Genomic DNA, 23,859 nt, shown 5'->3' with positions numbered 1-23,859 from the left:
GAAACTTTAGCGAAAAGAACTTTGACGTACTTCTAAAATAGAATGATTAAATTAGTTTTGACAAACTATCAGTATCTTCTATGCAGTTAATCTTATTTGAATCAAATAAAAGTATTATGAATTGTAATGCTGTCTTTTAATATTTTAATGTGATTAAATATTTAAAATTTGGATCCTAAATTGTTAGATAAGTTAAAATAATTTTACATCAATCGATCAACTCATTTAGCGATAAGGGTATATTTAATTTTCTTTTTCTAATTTATAGAAAAATTAAAGTTTGTCTTCAAAATCATGTAAAAAGTTTGATGCTTGGCTTTTTTAATTAAACAGTTTTTTAATAAAAAAATAAGTTTTTATCTAATGCTTATTTGGTAATAAACAAGTTAGGTCAAATTTTATGTTTACTTATTTTTATCCTAAGTTAATTAAACATATATAACAAAAAATGGGAATGATCATTGACTAAAGGGATTGTGTGAAAAAATCAATTTATTTGTCAGACCACAAACTAAAAGTATAAAATAGAAATCTAATATATGCATAAATTGCAAACTGAACAAGTCATAGGACACCCGTTCATGTCTTCCTCACCCTCCAGCTTCTTCAGTGGTGACTTCTTAAATCTTGTTGAATGATATGGTAAAATGATTAGAGGTATCTTTAGATAAGTTATGAAATTTATTTATTGAAATAATTTAAAAGAATATCATAAATTACTTTTTATAAATTTAGAAAGTCTTTTTTTAACAAAACACTTCTTACGAAACTATATATATATATATATATATATATATATATATATATATATAAACAATAAATTTAGAACCTTAGACCTTGTTGGATAAAAAAAAAACTAAGACCTTGTATACCTTAAAAACATTTAGGTGATTGGTTCAAAAAGAGATAAGTGTATTTATATTTTATATTTTATTTAATATTTTCACTTTTATTTTCTTAATAATTATTTTAAAGGCATCATTTAACCATTCGCATAATATGTATAAGGAAAAAAAATGTTATACACTAACAAATTTATTTATCATATATGATAAAACTATTAAATTTTATAATAATTAATTTAAAAATCATATTAGCAGTGATTTGTGCTTAGATGATGATCATAAATTATTTTACATTATTAGTGATTGACCATTAATTTTTATGTATTTTTTTTAGAGGACATTAAACTCTGTGTATAATGTATCTTGAATGTTTTAAAAAAAAATCTTGAATGTTTATAAATTAATTAAAAACAAGGCACTTAAGTATCTCTTGAATAAAAAAAGGTGCTTGATGATCTTTCGTAAAAAAAATAAAAAATAAAGTACTTAATTATCTAGAACATTCTAATGATCAATATCCGTTCCCATATAAAAATAAAGACTGCATCTTACGTAAATGTTTGACTACTATATTGGATTAAAATTGTTTGATTCCATGCTTCTTTACAGTTTAGAAACAATGTTTCATATCCACATGAGATGAATACATCTATAATTGGCTATTGTCTGCTTCCAAATCTCAAAATATTTTATTTCCAGAAAAGCATATATCTAAAAGTGTCAGCTTTTAAAATTCTGTCAAAATCTTATGAACTCAGGATATAAATGGACAAACATCAGTAGGAGATGAAAGGAAATTGGAACTTGACAAAAATATTTTAGATTTGGTATGTACCACAAATTAATTTTACTTGCAGTATAATTTGCATCGACTTAAAAGAAAAATGTTGGAGAACATATTAAGCAATTGCATAAACAAAAATATCAATTAAAATCCACACTTCAAACTTGTGCATTCTCTCTCCTACATCTCATTTTACCCATGTGGGCTTGCTGTTGCCTCTTCGTGTCAACTTTAACATGTCGTCGCCCCTTCCCAATTGCGTCTCCTGATATTTCGATCGATGAGTATGAGGCTCTCATTCATAGAACGGGAAAATTAGATATATTCAAGAAGATATTAGTGTAAAATATTTTGTGATAACTATCATATTTAAGATAGATATTATGAAATCAATAAATTTATCGTCTATGAAAATTTTATGAGAATGTAAAAATATTAAATAATTTTAGTTTATATGACTTTTATTTGAGAGTAGTGAAATATAATTTATTTATTTTATATCTGTCAATCAAAATTATTTTTCAAAAGTAAAAAAAATATAGAAAATCCATCTATAATAAAACCAAAAAATATTTTATCTTCTTTTCGTTTTTTTTCCAAAAGATAACAAGATGGAAAAGAAATTTATACTCTTTAATTCTTTCTATTCTCTTACTAATATACAATAAAAAAGAAAGCACATAAAAAAAGAAGAAGAAGGTGTGATTGCATAATGTCCGTGACGGGCCCACGTCGGCACAGACACAACACGATGACAACTACTAGTCCGCAATACATATCTATTCCAATATTGCTGGTCTGAGCGAACCATTTATGTGGCCAAGAGTTCACCACGTGTCCCGCATTCATTCGTCATCACCTAGATTTCCTCCCTACGACTAGTCACTGATATAGATAATAGAAAAACCGCACCCAAAGAAATCAACTCACTCACTCCCCAAACACATTCAAGTCGCTAATCCTTTTCCTTCCACTCCTCGCAATAAGAGGATTAGTACCATTAGCCGCGTTTTTCAAAAGTGCTTTTCGATGGGAATTGAAAGAGGAGGCTTGAAGGGATTCAGGAGCGGCTGGAGTGTGCCGCCGAAGAAGCCATGCGACTCCTGTAAGCTGGCTTCGGCGGCGCTTTTCTGCCACCTCGATTCCGCGTTTCTCTGCATCGCGTGCGATTCCAAGATTCACTGCGCGAATAAACTCGCGTCGCGCCACGAGCGCGTGTGGATGTGTGAGGTGTGCGAGCAGGCACCCGCTTCTGTCACGTGCAAGGCTGACGCGGCCGCCCTTTGCGTCACGTGCGACTCCGACATCCACTCCGCCAACCCACTCGCGCAACGCCACGAGCGCGTTCCCGTGGAGCCCTTCTTCGATTCCGCGGAATCCATCGTCAAAGCCTCCGCCACCGCCTCTTTCGGGTTCGTCGTCCCCTCCGACGATGGCGCTGCCTCCGACGTCTTCGCCCCCGACGACTCCGACTCCGCCGCCTGGCTCATCCCGAACCCCAATTTCGGGTCCAAACTCATGGACGCCCCCGAAATCAAGTCCAAGGAGATATTCTTCTCTGAAATGGACCCCTTCCTCGATTTTGATTACTCAAACTCCTTCCAAAACCACAACAGCGCCGTAAACGACAGTGTCGTTCCAGTTCAAACCAAACCCTCTCTCGCCCCTCCCCCCATCAACAATCACCAGCACCACCACCAATCTGAGACTTGCTTCGATATCGATTTTTGCCGCTCGAAGCTCTCCTCCTTTAACTACCCATCCCAGTCTCTTAGCCAAAGCGTAAGTACTAATAACACAACTTAAATTTAGAGACGAAAATTATTTTTTTAGTGATGGTTTTTTAAAAATAAATAAATTTACGTGACAGGTTTCTTCGTCGTCGCTTGATGTCGGAGTGGTGCCGGACGGGAACACAGTGTCGGACATGTCGTATTCGAGTGGGATTGTGGTGTCGGGTGGACAAGGCGCGACGCAGTTGTGTGGGATGGATCGGGAAGCGAGGGTGCTGCGATACAGAGAGAAAAGGAAGAACCGAAAATTCGAGAAGACGATTCGATACGCATCGCGAAAGGCTTATGCGGAAACCCGGCCCAGGATAAAAGGCCGGTTCGCGAAACGAACCGAAATTGACTCGGATGTGGAGCGTCTCTATAGCCCTGGCGCTGCGGCGCTCATGCTGGACACTCCATACGGTGTCGTACCATCGTTTTAGTTAATTAATCAAAAAGAAGAAGAGACGATGGGTGCATGAATATAGTGTTGGGAAATCTTAGAATAATGATTAGTGATTCTGTGGGATTATTAGGGGAAAAAAGGTGAAGAATCGAATCGGTACGAACGCGATTCTTAGCTGGAGCGCGATGGGAAGATTATTGTGAAGATTTGTCTCGATCGACCAGAAAAGCCCGTTTACTTTTAAAGGGGGCTTCTGTTCCATATTCACCTCGTGTAGAATTAGAACCTGTACTGTAAACTCTTTTCACTGCCTTGCCTGCTTCTGTCTTTCTTAGTATTAAAGTGTCTTTTTTTCGATCAGCCAGATCACGGATCTCTTTCCCCATTCCTATTGGCTGTCCTCCCCAACTATATATATATATATCACTTTTTTAATACATGATGATCATCATCAAAGCCTTTGTTTTACTTTTATCAACTCCTTATATGCATTCCAAGGTCACACCAAGCCAAGTTTCGGCTTTTGATTCCCTAATATTCGTTTGAGAAATACTTGTGCTTTATTTACTCTTTTATGTTAACATTTCAATTACTGTTGAGCATTTTAATTCCTAGAGTATAATTAGATTTAATGATTATTCTTTCATTTTATTAATTTTATATACAGAGAGAGATTCTAAGAGACAATTATATATTTAAAAATAATAATATCCTTTTCATTTTTTCAAATAATAATAAAGAAGCAAATTATTTTAAAATAAAGACACTAATTTACCATTACTCACTAGGATAATCCTAGTGATGAGAAGTTTGAATGAGATTTCAATTCAAATTTCATTGTTGTCAATGTAAAAAAGAAAAAGATAATCTACCACTTACTAACAAGAGCCTAAAATAAAATATGGATTAAAAGGAAACGAAGGAAGGATATGATTAAGATGGGAAAATATTTATTCGTATGTGTGGTTATAATCATGTGTAGCACAAACATTACATGTTAAAGGTGTGTTTGAGTGTCTGAAAGTCTTAACAAAGTGTCAAACATCGACATTTGTACAACATGCATACGATGTGAGTTGGATACATTATTCATGTGTTGAAACTAAAACAGAAAAATATAACTATAACACATTGAGTTGAGGACATGACTTGAATATGGTTCCAAAATTTAGATCATACTCTTAATTAGTTGGATAGGAAAAGAAACAAGATCAGTACTAACAATTTCAATTGGTAAATAAAAATCAGAATCAACTTTAACCTTTTGAAAGCAGTAAAATGCGATTTTAGGTACGTTAGGAAAATCTTTCTACATACATAGTCACAAAAATCTTCACTTTCTCAATTTTCCTAGTCTTTGTTTTTGTTTTGGTTGACTTCTTTCATATTTCTTTCTCCATTTTTATCTTCATCTCATTGTTTTTGAGCAACCTTGTCTTCATAGCGTCTCCATGGCTTCCATTTTCATCTTCACCTCCTCTTCATAGCAACCTTCTCCGAAATTGACATATTTATTTAATACTCTGTTTGTGCCTTCCATCTTCATCTTCATACTTTAATTGTGTTTCCTATCTTCATTTTCATGCTCTAGTCCTGTCTTCCATTTTCACCTTCATCTTGATTTTGATGCAATAACAATGTCAATAAATTTATATATCTTCTCAATTTATAACTTAATAGTGAACCCATAATTATTTGTTGTTATATATAGCTTCCATCTTCATTTTCACACTCTATATTGTTTATTAGTGTATAATAAACTATTTATTGTTTTGTTGAATTATTATTTTTTATTTTAGGGTTAGTAGTCCTTGAAGGTGAAAAACATAGTTCAATAGTTCATCATCTTATTTTAGATTTCTTTTTTATTATAAAAAAAACAAAGTGTTAAAATTGTGTGATGATCTCTCTCAATATTTTTTTTAGAATCTTTATCATAAAATTTAACAAATTTTATTGATATAATGATAAGTATATAAAGGGAAATGCTAACTAATTTTCCAAGGACAGTAGTTAAAGAATCAATAATGTTATATCCTCCTAAAAATGCACCTATTACTTTTTATGGTAAATATTGTATGAAAAGTAAGAATATTCAATGTTTTGCCCATTTAAAATTTACCATAAAAATAACTGGAGGATTTAGAATTATTCAATCAAAAGTGGACTTTTTTTATTGAAAAGTTTAACAATCCAATCTTTTGTGATTTACAATGCAATATCAACGTAATTTCCAATAAAAATTGTCTATTTGTCGATTTCTTAACCACATATATTCTGATTATTAATTTAAACAAATACAAACTTAGGCACAGTCAATATATATGTGTCTGAGTTCATGTTATATTTGTGTACGTGTTTGTGTCTCGTTACATGGCTCGTGTTTTGATTTTTTTTTTTTTTCATATTGAGGTTGAAGTTGTATTTATTTAGCAAGTTTTTCTTATAAGGTATTTGAGGTTATTAGTTCACAATTAGTTGATATCTTTATTATTATTTTTTAAATAAGTATTAAGTATTTCCCTTTATAATATCTTGTCTTTATTTTGAAATTACTGTCTTCAGTTTTTTTATGTCTATAATTGAAATTTTGATGTCTATGTCTTTCATTAACATTCAGCAATTAAGAGATATTAGTTGATTTAAAAAATAATTATACTTTTACTAAAACACATTATTATTTAATATTCTCTTGTTTCATTTAGTTGGTAAAAATAACTTTAAGTTAATCATCTACGAAATCAATAAATGAGGATATGACTAAAAAAACAGACCAAACCTTGAATTTGTAAAATGACAATAGTTTCGTGGTAAATAAAAAATTCTAAAAATATATAATTTTGAAACAAAGAGAATAATATATTTTTTGTTATGCCTTAAAGATGTTTGTTAATAATTGCTTATTCAACTACTAGTAAGTATCATTATAGAAGTATTTAAAATTTAAGTAATATTTAAAAGTTAAATTTTAAAAAAAACTGAAAAGGTTCATTTTTAAACATTTATATGTAATTGATTATGTATAGTTTGAAAACATATTAAAAAGTAAAATTATAAAAATATAAGTGTAATTAACTAAAAAATATTTAAACTTATGATTTAAAAAATAAAAAAGACACATGCATTCTTTGAGAATAAAACATCTCTGTGTGTGTGTATATATATATATTAATTTGAAGTATAAGAAAATATGATTTGAAAGTAAAGGATTTCAACTTTTTTTTAGTTTGAAAGTATGAGAAAATTGAGATTTGAGTAGAAATAAACATCTGTATGTAAAAATTAGTTATTGATTTTTTTTAATTTGCATCAGTGAAGACTTATAGTATCTTGCACAAAACGATGGTCTTAAAAAATAAAAATATTATTAATGATAAATAATTAAGAGCAAATCACAAGTTTTAGTTCGATAAGTTTTGAAATTTGTTAAGGTGGAAACTAACAGTAACACCGACCTTCATTTGACTTGTTACAGACTTGCATATATTTTTTTTTTTAAAAAAAAGAGTAAACACTTACGTTATAATTTAAGTATCTCGTTGGGTGACAGGAGAATCACGTTTTTCGTGGAAAAATCTATTTGAAAAGTGTTTTATGTGTTGGGTAGGTTGGTATCTTGTTTAGTGTCTGTTTGGTTTTTTATTCAAAATGTTTCAAATTGTGATTTAGGTGAATTTTTTCTTTGTAACCTCTACTCAATAATTTGGAGTTCTGAACAAAAATATATATACACATAATAAAGTCTAAAGAAATAATATGATTTTTTATATAAAAATTTATGTGAATTGGATTTTGAGAATTCATTAATATAAAATAAGCCTAAAGGACTCAAAGAATACTTTTAACAATACTTATAAATTATTTATCAATAAAATTCTCATATTAACTTAACTGCAACAATCAAACTAACTACTTTTAGATATATAAGATATTTTTTTATCAACTAGATTAACTATTGTTAGTAAAAAATAATATAATAATATAATTAATTTTAGAAGTATTTTTTAAAAATTATTTTAGCATAAAATTAATTTACTAATAAGGTATAACTTAATTGATTAAGAAGACGGAGACTATGAGTCGCTATTTTTATTTTTACCAATATAAAAAGTGTAAAATTAATTTTATATAAGACTTGTGATTTTAAAAAAACTATACTCAATTTTATATTTTAATACGATTAAAAACATTTTTTAAATATTATTTCAAATACTCATTATTTGAATATAAATCCAGGGAAAATCTATAATAAAATCATTTCAATATGATAACATGTGTGTCGGGCAAAGTCACGTTTGAAGACTTTTCAAGTCAACTAATACAACTATTGAGATTCCGGCTTGTTTTCCTTTAACTTTTTTGGAACTATTGATTTCTTTTTATAGGAATTGTAGTTCTTTTTAACAATAGGATGGTAGTTGATTATAAGGTTCAGAATATATATATATATATATATATATATATATATATATACTTACATTTGATATATACATCTCATTAAATAGTTTTATTTTTACATCAGTTCTTAAACTTTTATGTTCTTCTCCTAAATAGAAATATTTATATATTATTTACCAACAAAATCTACGAGAAATTTTGGGAATAAGTACATAGTTGTTTAATCATTTTTTTTTTCTGGTTGATCCAGGTAAAATGTAACATCTCAATTTTAAGGTAACATAACATTAGTTAATAAATAAGTTTAAGAGAAATGTTAATAGCAAACTTCCTTGAATACACTTTTTATTATTATTTAATATTTATTAAAAATAAAAAAATTATAAATCCTATATCATATTTAACGATTATCTTTCTTGATATGTGATATTGTGATTTTGATGGTGATTAAAATCCTCCACATTTTTGTAATCTATAATTCATATTTTGTAATGGTTTTTTGCTGTAAAAAATTAAATCATTATTAATGTTATTTGTTGGAATTAGTAGTTGACTTCAACAAGACACATTTCATAAAATGAGAAACTAAAAATCAATAATTTAAAATAGGAACTCCAAATGAATTTTTTTTATATTTATAAGGATTAAAAATATTTTTTAACCCAAAATTACACAAATCATTAAATAACTAATAAACCTTAAAACTAACTAGCATATATGATTTTTTATGGGTTAAAATGTGACTTATTTTAAAATGAAGAGAGTACTTTATAAGGAAATCATAAAATAAAAATATATTTAATATTTCATAAATATAAAAAGCATTAAATACTTATCATATACTATAATAAAAATAAATAGAAGGATTAATACAAGAATGGTGTTTAAAGATTTAGAATTATTTTTGCTTAATTAAGTTTTTCATACTTGAAATATAAGTCATTTTTAAATTATTATCTAACATTCATTTTTTTCAATCAAATACCTGAAAAAATTTCATTTTTATTTTATTATTTGCGGTTAAGTGACAACATGACATACAAAGTGCTATGTCATCATTTCTTGTCATAGATATTTCACTGTCATGTTATCACTTTCAATGACATGATAATGACGTGACACTCCATTTGTCATGCCATCACTTAATGGAAGTTGAAACAAATTTTTTTCAAGTAGTTTATTTGACAAAAAATGAATTTTTATGTAATAATATAAAAACAATCTACTTTCGAGGCACAAAAAATTTAATTAAGTCAATCTGTAAAATATTTTTTTAGTTAACAAATGATAAGGAGGAGTTTTATCAAAATAAATAATTTAATTTCAGATAAAATGATAAATGATAAATTTCATTATTTTATTGAAAATAAAAATAAAAATGGTAATCGTCAATTTAAGTTATGTTTAAAAGCAAATCTTATAAGTCAATAAAAAAAATCGTTTCTCAAACACTTTTATTTGATCAAATATTTATAAACTTTTGAAAAATTAAAAATTAATTAAAATAACTTAATGAACATATATGTAATTTATTTTTATATAGACTTAAAAAACTTTATCTTATTTATATTTTTAAGATAATTCCTCATCAAACTAAGAAATACATTAAATTAATTAGATATTTTTATTTGTAGGAATAAAAAAAACACCATTTAAAATTTACAATAACTCATCTATCAACTTATTGTGTTTTATCAATTAAACTAGATTAATAAGATGATATTAAAGGTGAAATTAAAGAGTTATGTGTACATTTATGTTTGGATAAAGTTAAAAGAGAACCAACAAATGAGGAGATATATATTTTGGGTCAAAAGAATAGTGAAGGGAGAGCAATGAAAGACATAACATGTTACACGTGTACATTAATCACATAGATCGCAAAACACGAATCATATATTATTTAAATAAGTTTTTCATACCTAAAAAATATGTCATTTTCAAATTACTACTTAAAAATTCATTTTTTGACAAATACTTATCTGACAATTTTTTATGCTTCAACTTATTACTTGTTCTTAGTCTTATTCCATTAAGTGATGACGTGACAGACATGGTGTTATGTCATCACGCTTAATCACTGATACTTCATTGTCACGTCATGTGATAATATGATAATGAGGTGTTCGTGATAAGGTGTGATGATGCGACATTTCATCTGTCATGTCATTACTTAATGAAAGATAACAAATGATAAATAGTAAAATAAAATTGAATTTTTTTTCAAATACTTAATTGAAAAAGAAAATAAATATTAGATAATAATCTAAAAATAATCTATAATTCAATTATTTTTTTTATAAATACATACAGTATAAGTATAATGCAATTGTCCTTCATTAATCGCTGTCCCCACTAACTTTTGGACTTGGCTCCTCCATTGGATTTATGCCCGATGCCTGTAGTTGTGAGAAAGGATCAAAGTGGCGTTGATTGATCAATCTAACTACTACTGTTTCCTTGTTTTGATTTTCTGAACTTGGCTCTTAAACTCGAAAACATTAGTAACGACATCATCTTCAGACTATGGTCAATGTGCTTGTTTGTTACTCAAGAGAATAATGCAACACGGTTTTCCTTACAAAAAAGAGGGGGGGAATACGCCCAATGAGCTTCCACATTTCGATTCTCAGAAGCTGTCAGTTGACTAAGCCAAATTTAGGTTAAATTGTATATAAACTAGGAAATAAGTGCCCAAAAGTTTCATGTCCTGAAGTATATTATAGATTTTTAGTTAATAAACAAAGAATAATATAAATTAATCAGATAAACTCTTTCTTTCTCTTGTGTGGATCGTGAAAAATGACGAGTCACAAATTACCAAGGTAAAGTGCATAAATCATCATTTTCTTTCTACGAATTAATTAAGTGAAAAAAGAGATAATACGTCCTAATACTTTTAAGGATAATTTTGAAAAAGAAAATGTAATGTGATTATCTGTTATTAATTAATATATATTTTAATTTAGATTAAAAAATATTTGTTTATTACTACATTGTTGACGTCCTATTGAAGACGAAAATGTAATTCTTGGGGGAACTGGTTACAACTGGGATTCATTCAATTATCAGCATCAAGCAACCAATTTTTTTAATATATATTTTTTTCTCTCTGTTGAAGAAAACTGAAAACTGATATGGATAGTGGCAGGCTGCGTTTTATCTGAATATGGGATAGAACAATGAAGACGAAAAGGTGTCGGTTACTTGTTTCACGTGGGGTCAGTGTCAAATGGGCTACAGGGTGGGCCCAGCCCACGCCCCCTTCACGTGCGCCACCTATCCAAACCATCCCCTTGTGGCCCAACTTGTCTCGTTGCAGTACCACTGTCCAGTGTGGTCCATTCAAGTTTTTGTGTCCATCATCAATCCCATTATAGAGGAGCCCACAATGTTATGTTACGCTTTGCATAGTCAACACAACACAACACAACACCAATAACATTACTGTAACACTATAAAACATGTAAAACAAAATATAGATGCATAGTAAGTAATTCCCGACAGCAACATGTAACTTATCCACATCTTGATTCGGGAGTTGGGACTCCACAAATCTAGTAAAATATATAACTTGTTAGGGCTTGGTCTATTGGTCTCCTCCTCTTTCATGTAATTGTTTGATCTCATTTTGGAATGGTTATTTCCTTGGTGAGGATTGAAGAAAGTTACTTTTCCATTGAGGGACATGGATTCAAGGGATTGTGTTTGGATTCAAGGCACCTTCATTTTCAACCTTCTTTATGTGTTATTGATTTCCTTGTGCTTTCAATTCGGTTTCCAATGTTACTGTGTGAAGAAGGGGTGGACTAAAATCCAAACTTAAAGGTAGATGTTAGATGTGGTCCTTTCCTTTTCTTTGTTTTATGCTCTCTTGCATTTTATTTATTTATTTGCTGGCTTGAGTTTAAGTTGGCCGAAGTTATTTTCATTTATAGGTACACTGACCAATTATCTCATAGGTGGACAAAAAAAAAATCTTATACATTTTTTTCACGTATATTTAAATTTTTAAATAATATAGAAAATAAAATTAAAATTAAGATGAAAATTTTATAATTATAAATATGGTTAATTATTTAAATAGAACCTTAAAAATATAGATTAAAAGTATTCATAATGGGTGTATAATAACGTAAGTTTAAAATTGGAAAGAAAACATTAAGAGTGACTCGTGTCTTTGAGGAAAAAATAAACTAAGAGGTTTAGTTATATTTTAAAAAAATTATACTCTAATTTAATAAATAAAGTAAATTGTATGAATTGAAATTACTAGTGAATAATGTTAAATTACTCTTTCATTTTGGAAAAAACAAACCAATTTAAAGGTGTCCCGAAGGTATTTGTACGGTTGACATGATTTTTATACTGTCGAATGGATAAGATGCTTTTTTTTTTTGGTGAGAAATATAAGATGAATATAAATTAGTTGTTGAAAATTCGTCCCCCTAAAATGAGATTACTTATTAGTCTCAAATTTGAAGTGTGTAAGAGACTAAGAATACTTTGTAATGTTACTAAAAATATTGTTAAGATTTTCCTTTGATAAAACCAAGGGTTAAGAAAAAAAAAACAGTTTAACCCTTTACAATTTAATCATTAAACTTACAGAGTATTTTATTAGTATTTAAAAAAAGAGTATTTTATTAGTATTTAAAAGAAAATAAATCACGTCCTCTTTTTTTTTAAAAAAATTTATAAATTAATAATAACGGCCTTTCAACTTCCTTACCGTTGCCAAATGAATGGACTTTCATCTTAAAATTTTCGCTCAAAGTGCAAAGCTGCAAACCAAAAATCGTTTATTGTTTTATTTTTTGCTTTAGCTTTTTTCTCTATCTTTTGGTTGAGCCCAACACAATGACCTTGAGCCCAATACAGTGACCACATAACTGGACGTAAATAAGAAATGAATGTCTATGGCCCAAGAAATATAAAAAATAGTTTTAATTTATGAATTTGAATTAAATATACCGGAGGAAAAAAAATTACATTGTCCTATAATGATTGAATGTTATGTATGTTAAATTTATTGAGTTTTATAATAATTAATATTTTAACTTGTGTAATATAAAAATAAATATTTATTTTATATAACTAAAATTTATAATAAAAATATTTTTAAATTAATAAGCTATATTATAATTTAAATTTAAAATAAAAAATATTTTAAACATATAAATTATATTTCAGATTTATAATAAATAATCTATATTGAGATAAAATGTTATTTTTAATTATTAATACATTTTTTTTAAAAAAGTATACAAATTTAATTTAAAAATAAAGATGAAAATGATATATTAAGAAATATAAGATGTTGATAAAAACATCTAAAAAAATCTTATAAATATCCTTATTAAAAAATAATTTCTAGAATTGCCTTCGTTTAAAATAAATATTCTAATATATATATAAAGGGAATTATTTTTAAAATCATATCTAACATTATGATTAATTAAATAAAAATGCATAAGAAAATTAAACTCTTAACTTATACTTTTACAGGACCTAACAACAATTTCATGTTTGTATTCGATAACAAATCCCGTTTTCTCGTTCTAAATATTCTGTCTTTTGTGATTTTTTTTTTTCTTACAACAAGATCTAAGGTAGACGTGATCATGCTTTTATTATAAATAAACAGGATGACAACTGTATATATATTTAGCGAAACGCTGGATATTAGGAAAGACAACTGTACAAAAATTATGTGGTCTGTTTTCATTTGCCAATCTATTCCAAGTTTCAAACCTCCACTGAATGCTTTTTTCAGACAAATAGCATACATCAAAACAAAGACAAACTAAATTTTTTATACCAACAACTTGGCACAGACAAGAATGTCTTTCGTATTAACAATATTTCCCTAAAATCTTCATAAAAATTATAATCCTCCCCTTCAACTCCAAAAAAATAGAAAAGTTCGTATTTGCTCAACCAAGACAGACTAGACTAAGGTGTACAAAATAAACAACAAAAAAGAGAGTCATATGATAAGTTACGCAAATAAAGAACAAGCCTCTGATCTAATGCTTATTACTTCACTCCTACCACAAACCTAAGATATAGAGTATGGAAAAGAAAATTGAAACTGAACCCTACATTTCATTCTCACAGATAATCCTCCAAAGATACGTCTGAGGGTACATCATATCCGAAAACCATGGAGTAATCATCCAATTCATCAGAAGTGAACTTTGGGATCCTCCAGCTCTTTCCAACCTCACTCTCTTGGCCACTAGTTAGCAGCTCTAATACCTGTGTAAATCAAAAAAGAAGAAAAGAAATGAGAAACTTCATTTAGGTGAATGAGAAACTCATACATGACTATTATTGTTCATTCACCTCACTCATTGGGGGACGCCACGTGGCAGTTTGTCTCACACAGTATGAAGCCGTTAGCACTACCCTATAGAGTTGCTCTCCATCATACTTGCCTTCCAATCTTGGATCAGCTAGCTCAGCAATATTCCCTGATTCCATCAGAGGCTTTGCCTATATATTGCAAAAGTATATTAATGTCTTGCTTAACCAATTTATACAGGTATGTTTATCGTTTGGTAATAATTCTTAAATGGAGTAAATTCCCACATTCATTCCTTAAAAATTTAGCATGTGACACATTAGTCCCTAATAACATAAAATTCTCACAATAATCTCTACAAAAGTTGTCATATTATTCCTTTCCAGCTGGACAAATGTGTCCCTACCATCTATATTTGCATTGCTAAAATTTTCTGGAAGAATGTGCATACTCTTCCTAATTTGTTAATCAACAACATTTGTGAATTGTGACACTCTCTATAAGGGAATGAAAGGTATGATTACCCATAGGAGAAGGTTTTGCTTTGAAGAATCAACAGGTCTCCGTCCAGTTACAATCTCCAAAAGTAGAATTCCAAATGCAAAAACATCTGTTTTCTCATCCACGATTCCATGCATAAAGTACTCTGGTGCTAAGTATCCAAATGTGCCCTCCACGGGGATCACAGCATGGTGAGTCCACTTGTTAGGAAGCCACTTTGCAAGCCCAAAATCGGTAATCTAAATATAGACGTTCAAAAAGTTAAAGTGTAAGTTGATTGAATTGAATCACGTGAAAACAATGTTGTTTCTACCAACTCCAAATGTTTGGATTTGATTACTATTCTATTTAAATATACCTGTGGTTCATAATCAGGACCCAGAAGAACATTAGAAGCTTTGATGTCACGGTGAATTATTCGGTGTTTGCAACATTTATGAAGATAATGAAGGCCCCTTGCAACACCAATGGCAATTTTGTATCTGATTGGCCAGTCTAGTGGATCTCCAGCTTTACCTGATAATGATTTCAATAACAAACAATACTTTGCTGAAAAATGAAATAAAATAAGGAATTGGAATACGAGGCTCTTTTACCATGCAGTGCAGTTGCCAAATTTCCATTTTGAGAGTAATTGAAAATCAGATAAAGCCCATTTTCAATGCAGCAGCCCACTAAAGTTGCAGTATTAGGATGGCAGACGTGTCCAATAACACCCAATTCCATAAGGAACTCTTTTTCCTTGTTAGGATCCTTGTTGTCCTTGGCCAACCTCTTCACAGCAATGGTTCGTCCATCTGAAAGATCACCTTTGTATACTTCCGAGTACCCACCTCGTCCAACCAAATTATCTGTTGTTTAAAACATGAAAAAGAAAAAAGAAATTAGGACTCTTTAAGTGTTTTAAGTGTTGTTCTCCTATCAGAATTGGACTATCATCTTAGCAGTTCATGTAATAAAGGCTTGCATTAAAGGTTAACACAAATTATTGAAGTCACAGTCTAATTCTGATTGGAGAATGACACTAAAGATACTTCAGAAAATGTATCTAAGTTTTGTCCAAAAAAACTAACATACCTTGGTGGAAGTCTTTGGTAGCATTGGAAATCTGTTCATAGCTGAAGCACTTCAACAAAGGCTGACGCTTTTCATTTTTGGATATGCTAAAGTTTTTGCTTCTAAATGGTGAAGCAAGGAATGAGACTATGAACCTGAATGGGAACTGTGGTTTTCTTATCTTGGATCGCCTCTTAGAATCCGATGATGGGGTATTTGTGGTGCTTGAGACCCTAGTGCTAAAAGTATCATCTTCAGTGCTGTTCGATTGTCCCTCTAGACCATCTAGTACTGTTCTTGGTGAACGGTTCTGAGCCTTGGTTCCTGATATATAATCCTCCAGAATAGGGGAGGCACCCTTGCCATATTGGTTATTCTTCTTAAACCATCTTGAACTTGGTTGTTTTTTATCTGCTAGTGAAAAGATACAAGGTATCTCTTATTTAAGGGACTTGTTATCCATTGTAATTTGTATTTTGTTACTTTGTTTCTGAGAATTGAATTACCTTGAAAACGTGTTGAGTTTGAATTGGCATTTTGATCTGCCTTTGTACGTCTCCCAACTGAGACCATTGTACACCCATCATGTGCATGCTCAAAGCAATACTTGGTGATTCCTTTAGAAGTTCCAATTCTAAGAAAAAAATAAAAATAAATCAGGTTTGTCGTGCATGATGTTCATAAAGAAAATAATAACTGTTATTACTTATTACATCACTTAGTTCGTACTTATTTGTTCGGTTTCTTGAGCCACGGATAAGAAGATAGTCAGCATTGATGGACTTGACTTCCTCCACTAAACCTTCACCAACTGTGGAATTGAGTGCCACCCTGGCCTCCAAATTAACCTGATAATGTTTTTTTCATGAGCATTTATTTGGTTCTAGACTTTAGTAGCAAGCATGTTGTAGTCTAACCGTTATATAAGAATATAAAAAAAATTGCTGCGTTTATAGATAGGAACATTTATAATCATATATTTGATTCTGGTGAATTACCTGCTTAGACCAACTGGACTGTGCAAATTCTCCAAGCACAGATATAACATATGCTTTTGCCTGCCTAAGTTGTGATTGCCTTCTTCTGACTGAGACACGCTTCTTCTTATCCGCAGCAACTGTAATTTAACAAACTTGCAGGCTATTACAACACTAAACGTTCACAGCATGAGCATATAGATGGTTTGATCTATGCGAAATCGTCAATCATGAATTTAGAATCTTATGTTTATTGAAAAAAACATTGAATAGAATAAGTGATAATGCAGGTAATAAGTAATAACTAATTAAAGACTAAATGAGTTGAAAATTTTCAATTTGGGTAGAAAAATAGTGACTAACCAAGAACATGCACAGCCACAATGGTGTCATTTGGATTGGCTAGAACTCTTATTGCCCATGAGAGAAGCTCCTTGCTGTCATCTGGGTCTAAGGAGAGGCCAACTAGTATTTGGGCAGGGCAGGGAAGTACCATTTTCAAATGAAACTTTGGCTAACAGGTTCAGTCACTGTTGTGAGAGTGAGCAGAGAAATGGAATTATATGCTCTGCTAGTTCTTGTCACACACGGATGAATGAATGCATTCTCAGCTTAAGAATAAGTAGTGTAAGTAAGGAAGACCATGATTAAATTCAGTTAGGGGTGTGAGGCCAACGGCCAACCTCATGTCCAATTCTTGTTGGAGAAGCATAAAAAGCCTTTATTAAGAGTGGCAATAGGAAAACTGATTAGACTCTATTTCTCTCTCTGGTGACAATTAAGTGTTGTAGTTGGGTGCTTTGGGCTATAAGCAAAGGTGGTGGGCTCGTATTTGAGTTATCTTGCTATGTAAGCCAAAAATGAAGCTCCCCTTCAAATTTAGTAAACAAAGGTACCTTTTCTTCTTTTGTTTTTGTTTTTGTTTTTCTTTTTTACTTCCATTTGGTAGGAAAGGCTATTGGTCTATTTGCCAATCTCCACAAAGAAGAGCTTCACTCATCACTTTAACATCAATGAAACTTTGAGAGGACACTAACTGACTTCTCTTTTCTGATGGATGAAGTGGCAACATTTCCGTATAACTGTTTCCCCTATTTCACTATCAAACTTTGTGAGGTTAGCACATAATCTTCATTATTTTTGTCACGCACAACATAATTTAGAGGGTCATAAAGTACCTTGTTATGTAGATATAATACTAATAGCAGGATGAGGTTAAAATCTATCACAAATATAATAGTTGGGACTCATAAGAATATTCTCGTTAACTTGGAAAAATATTGAATTGAAATTTTTTAAACAGAAGGCCTTCTAGTGTGCTATGGAAGAATGGATTCCTTTATAATTTTCTCCCTTCCAAGGAAGATAAGGTCATTCTACATCCAATTATTGCTATTTCTGAATAAGAATCGCCTCTTCTGAATAAGCATGTTCGACTTTCACTTCAAGATTCGTTAAATAATAATGCCGATTTTACAACTCAAGTATAAAAAACTGGAAAGTGGCATGTGATGCTACTCTGGCTATAGAGAAAATCGGGGTTGCTACCAAAACAAAAAAAGAAAAGTGGACTTTACATCGTAGAAGTCACAACATTCATGTAAGAATCAATTAATACGTTCACACCATATAGAATTGCGTTATTTGTTGCTCAATTTTTTGAAGCGACGCTAAAATGTACTACTAATGTACAAGTGGATCCCAAACGCATAAAGAAATGTGTAACGAAGTTAATCTTTTGATGATTTGACAAAACTTTATATAGTCTAAGCTAAAATGACAGAATTTTTGCAATTCAGATAGATAGGATCCAAATATGTTGCTAGCATCCAAATAACATAAGACGTGACAACGGATTGCCATACCTAACGGTGGAGGTGTGAAGGCGAGGCTCGATTTGGATTAGGGAACTGCCAAGACATGGATAATCCATCTTTCAAACCCCACACTAAACAACAATTTCACCATAAACTTACACTTCATGTGGTTTACTTTTTTGGGGGGAAAATTGAAAGATAATAAGAATGCCTTAATTTCAAGCAAGAAAAGATATTCGGTTCAAGTTCGTTAACACATCTTCTTTTCAAACATCAAACCATTGCTACTCTGATTCGAAATTTTCAGGACATTAATTAGAATTATGGCTGAATTTATAATTGCAGAGTACTGTAAAGACATACTTCATTGTAAGAGTCATTGTAAGTTGTTATAAATAAAGAACAAATAATCGTACAAGTTTGATCTAAATTCAACACATGTTGCAATTATTTTGTCACTAATGCTTGCCACATTTTACCAATTTATCGTTATTTTTCTATTAAATAAAATTCAAAAAAGCTGATCTAATCCCCACGTCATAAAGACACTTCGTTTTGTTTTTTCTACATAGCAAAAGTAAAGACGTAACTCTGAGTCTGTTGATCCTTATATTATAAAATTAATTTAGTTCAAGGTATCTGAACATCAAAATAATAAAATAAGGTTATTGTATTTACCCCTCATTGTTGATTTTTCTCTAATGTTCTTATTGTACACTTGAATGCCTTTGAATGTTTCTGAAACATAATCCCAAGACATGTTTATAGGGAAATCGGAGAAGCGACATATCTTTTCATTAACAATCACAATGATTCAACTCACTCTTTTATGAAGAGTCACAGACCATTTCATGAAGAGTCATAATCATTCAAGATACCCTCCAGGGATTCTAAAAAGAGTTAATTGATTATTTAAATATTTGTTATAAGTTCCTTTAATGATTTTAATCAAAACTTAAGTTTCTTTAATAAATATTAAATACATTACGATATTTACAAATTCACTAATAATTAAAATAATTTGAATTCTACACTAAAAATATTAAATAATTATATTTTATATTTAATTTATACTTTTATTGTAAGTAAATTGTTTTTTTCCTTCTCCAAATATCCTTTTGCATTGAAACTAGATACTAAATTCTATAAAATAACACTTTCAATAACTTTTAAGAAAATGAAATTTTATCAATTTAATTATTAGATCATACATTATTATCTTATCCTATGTATATAAAATGATCAAATTTATGGTATAAGACATTATGTCATAAGAATTTAACACATCCTTGATATCTTTTTGTCCCGGTTATTGCGAGGGAGAATCGAGAAAAATCAATTTGATGAAAGATTCTATAAAACAAGAACTAGCTTTAAAAGAATAAGATAGAATAGTTAGTCATTACGGGAAAATTATACTTAGAAGTTGAAAGTTGATTACATTACCAATAGATATAAAGGCTTCACAAAACAAATAAATTCTCTCTCTCTCTCTCTCTCTATATATATATATATATATATATATAATCTTTGGGCTTTAGCCTATATTCTTGTTATCACCGCGCATGTATGGATCCTTCATCTTTTGAACTTCAATGGCACTAAAAACACCATAGCTAGCTGTTGCATCATCATGATCATCATCATCACTAGGTTGATCAAGTGCCAATAATTCTTCATTATACTTGATACTATCTATTCTCATGGCAGTGACTTTCTTCTCTTCAAATTCATACCCTTTCAGAAGGTTAACCACTTGCTTCATATTGGGCCGTTTCTCGGGCTCACTTTGGACACAAAGAGCAGCCACATTGATTGTTTGCTTGACTTGGTTTTCATCAAAGTTCCCTCTTAGTTTTGGATCAACAAGGTCCCTGAGCCTTCCGTTGGTTATTAGGGGCTCGGCCCATTCAGTTATTGTTCTTTTGAGCCCACCTGGGAGCTTCTCTATGGGCTTTCTACCGGTTACAAGTTCTAAGAGAAGAATTCCAAAGCTATAAACATCACAACTTTCGGAGACTTTTCCCCACATGGCATATTCAGGTGCCAAGTATCCCAATGTACCCTTCACACGGGTAGTCATGTGGCTAACTCCTTCTGGGATTAGCTTTGCAAACCCAAAATCTGCAACTAGAGGCTCAAAGTCTGAATTCAGAAGCACGTTACTTGCTTTGATGTCCCTATGGATGATGTGGGGTGCGACCTCACGGTGTAAGTACCTAGCAATAACATCCAACTTTAAAATTTCAAACAGGCATAGCTACATTAAATTGTAATTTACTATATATGCCACACAAGCTATTCATGCTACTATAGATGTAGCACTTCAAAAGTAAGGTCAATTTTGCAGTCATATTCGCTGAAAAGAAGTCGTATGCTCATATATCATTTAGAATAAGGTATTTCAAAAGTGAAAATTGCCCATTGAGGCTAGAGCGGAGAACCCCCTTGCATGCACCCTTTCACAAGAAATGATGTTTAGCCATTGTAATTTTTGGGTACTTTATCGGAGGGTAAATGCAACCTTAATTGTGTGTTAACAGAAAGTATGTCTGAATATATAGATGGTATCTTCATTCTCAAGTATTCTTACTCCTACCAAGCATGCCTTGATTATAAAGTCTCTTAATTATTAATTTACAGTGACTAATAATAGTATGATGCATCATACCAAATACCAATAGATAATTTTATTGTTATATACTTATGTATTATTGATACATCATACTGCGAGTAAAAGCTTATTCTAGTCAATATAATTCAGTTAAATGTTTAATGATGAGGAAAATAAATTGTTGAATGAGTCAGGTGGAAGCTTACAGAAGGCCTTCCGCAGAGCCAATTGCAATCTTCATTCTCCTTTGCCAGTTGAGTTGCACTTCAACAGCAAACTGGCCATGCAGATGAGAAAGCAGGCTGAGATTTGGCATGTAATCATAGACTATGAGCCGTTGATCATCTCCAACACAATAACCCCTAAGACCCAGCAAATTTTTGTGCCTAACCCTTCCAAGAACTTCAACTTCTACAGCAAATTCCATCTCTGCCTTTGAGTTCATTGCTTTCAGTTTCTTCACCGCTATCTGCCATTAAGAGTTAGCCATATATAATGAATTTTGCACTGTCATTGACAAACCCAATAATGAATGCTATGATTTCTATTTTTACCTGAAGACCATCGTTGGTTCTTCCCCAATAGACACTTCCAAAACCACCTTCACCAAGCTTATTATCATCATTGAATCCGTTGGTGGCCGCATGCAACTCCTTGTATGTGAATATTCTCCATGAATTGTGAACTACGCCAAATGATGTTGGTCTATACAAAATTACATGTACAATTATGATGGCCAAGTAAGATTGATGATCATGCCAACAACTAAAATGAGAGCCAATAACTAATTCACATAATTAACATTGAAATCATAAAACAGAAACGGAGAAACGTAATTTCACATACACTTCTTCTACCCTCTCCGAGCCGCAGCAACTGATGGAGGATCCCATAATTGGCACAATGTTATGGAATAATGAAGTGCTCAACTTAAGGAGCTTGTGCCCAAATGATTTTTTTTTTTCTTTTTAAAGTATACTACAGTGGTTGAATTTGGTCCTCTCAAATCACACATGTAATTAATGCCGGCCGAACGACTTTGGCCGGCTAACTCAACTTTTCATATTAAGTTTGCTTGAACAACTATAACAAAGGGGATGGAATATATATTATAATAACAGGCACTTTTTAAAATCATAGATATACAAATATGGGTGTAATTGACTAATTGTAACATAAGATAATATGCCCTTAAGAATCCTTATTTAACAGTTGTACTCGAATTCCTCAGGACTAGAGTATTTGTCTACAGGGAGTTAATTCCACTAAACTGTTTTTTTCTTCTTCCTCATTTTATGAACAAATTAAAAATTATGCATGTATACGTTTTTATGGTGTACATAAGCATGTATAAATATAAATACGTATAAGAATTCAAGTTAATGTGAATTTAACTAGACGTCTATTCTTAAATACTTAAATAATAGAATGAAGCTGATTGAGCTATTAATGATTAATAGCTTCATTAATATCATCTGGAAATCAATCAAGATACGAAGTAGCATTATTCTAATTCTTTATGTCTTGTTTGGGGTGATTTCTTTTTTTTTAGTTTGAAATTTTTAAAAAATAAAATCAGTTTTGAGTTTTGGTTTTTTTCTTTATTTTTAGTTTTTAAAAAGATGTTAATCACATCAAGTATTAACCACATACTTATTCACAATCATATCACATGTTCACAATTTAATACCTCCCCGTCACAATCCCCCATCACATGTTCACGTGTATCTCACAAATTAACCCATGCTCAACTTGCTACTTATAGTCAACCTCAATCACAATTCATAATATACAAATAGTATTACATATATAAACACATTGAGTACATAAATAACTAAACACGCAAATATTCTAATAATGAATTTACAAAGTGAAATATAGTCAAACAAAATTACACCAAGGATTCACTAAAACTTTTGGAGAACCTTATAGTTAAATAAACTTTGGCCAATTTTAAAGAATAACAATATGAAACATTATATAAAATCATACTAAATATTAAAACTCAAACAATAATCGAGAATTTCATTCTGTTAGCCTACTCTAATTTCAAATTATAATATTAATTTCAAGCTATATATAAAAAAATCCTAAAAAGCACGAAAAGGAAAAAAATAAAATAAACAATATCTCACTCTCTCTTATGGTAAATATATCCTTATTTAATTTCATCAATTCACGCTAATTTCTAGGTTTCACACTCAACACAAGAATATACCAAATTCATAATAATTTCACATTGGAACATCAATTAGTCTATCAAACACAATCAATTCGCAAATAAAAAAATAAGAACAAAATTGAAATTCATAAAACAATCCAAAATAACCCAAAATTTATCCTCTAGGGATCCCAACACATGTTAATTGTAATCCCCAAGTG

At 30.6% G+C, this 23,859-nt stretch overlaps 3 protein-coding genes and 1 long non-coding RNA gene across 5 annotated transcripts; 2 read left to right on the top strand and 2 right to left on the bottom strand.

The window, feature by feature from the left end:
* The first annotated feature begins 2,540 nt into the window (after positions 1–2,540).
* Positions 2,541–4,342, top strand: LOC114382165 (zinc finger protein CONSTANS-LIKE 5-like). Its single transcript, XM_028341397.1, has 2 exons — positions 2,541–3,411; positions 3,500–4,342. Exons 1-2 carry the CDS (start codon positions 2,659–2,661, stop codon positions 3,842–3,844), a joined length of 1,098 nt encoding a protein of 365 aa, XP_028197198.1. The 5' UTR covers positions 2,541–2,658; the 3' UTR covers positions 3,845–4,342.
* A 9,649-nt stretch (positions 4,343–13,991) lies between these two features.
* LOC114382806 (probable receptor-like serine/threonine-protein kinase At5g57670) lies at positions 13,992–17,781 on the bottom strand. 2 transcript variants are annotated; one of them, XM_028342428.1, is made up of 10 exons: positions 17,410–17,781; positions 17,068–17,186; positions 16,799–16,917; positions 16,576–16,703; positions 16,091–16,483; positions 15,610–15,864; positions 15,372–15,529; positions 15,037–15,252; positions 14,554–14,703; positions 13,992–14,466 (listed from the first exon to the last, which is right to left on the bottom strand). In XM_028342428.1, exons 1-10 carry the CDS (start codon positions 17,540–17,542, stop codon positions 14,320–14,322), a joined length of 1,818 nt encoding a protein of 605 aa, XP_028198229.1. In that variant the 5' UTR covers positions 17,543–17,781; the 3' UTR covers positions 13,992–14,319. The 2 variants fall into 2 exon arrangements, with proteins under 2 accessions (XP_028198229.1, XP_028198230.1); XM_028342429.1 differs by having other exon boundaries at positions 16,091–16,480; positions 17,410–17,780.
* LOC114382808 lies at positions 15,171–15,593 on the top strand. Its single transcript, XR_003660290.1, has 2 exons — positions 15,171–15,281; positions 15,389–15,593. It is a non-coding gene; the product is annotated as an uncharacterized LOC114382808 (long non-coding RNA).
* Positions 17,782–20,258: 2,477 nt separating the features above from the next.
* LOC114382807 (PTI1-like tyrosine-protein kinase At3g15890) lies at positions 20,259–22,836 on the bottom strand. Its single transcript, XM_028342430.1, has 4 exons — positions 22,324–22,836; positions 22,032–22,182; positions 21,684–21,946; positions 20,259–21,082 (listed from the first exon to the last, which is right to left on the bottom strand). The coding sequence occupies exons 1-4, from the start codon at positions 22,368–22,370 to the stop codon at positions 20,401–20,403; spliced, it is 1,143 nt and encodes a 380-aa protein (XP_028198231.1). The 5' UTR covers positions 22,371–22,836; the 3' UTR covers positions 20,259–20,400.
* Positions 22,837–23,859: the final 1,023 nt, after the last annotated feature.

The sequence above is a fragment of the Glycine soja genome, chromosome 13, assembly GCF_004193775.1.
Source record: "Glycine soja cultivar W05 chromosome 13, ASM419377v2, whole genome shotgun sequence".
Classification (NCBI taxonomy): domain Eukaryota; kingdom Viridiplantae; phylum Streptophyta; class Magnoliopsida; order Fabales; family Fabaceae; genus Glycine; species Glycine soja.
The sequence above is the reverse complement of the archived record's forward strand: the minus strand, read 5'-3'. Positions and strand labels throughout refer to the sequence as shown.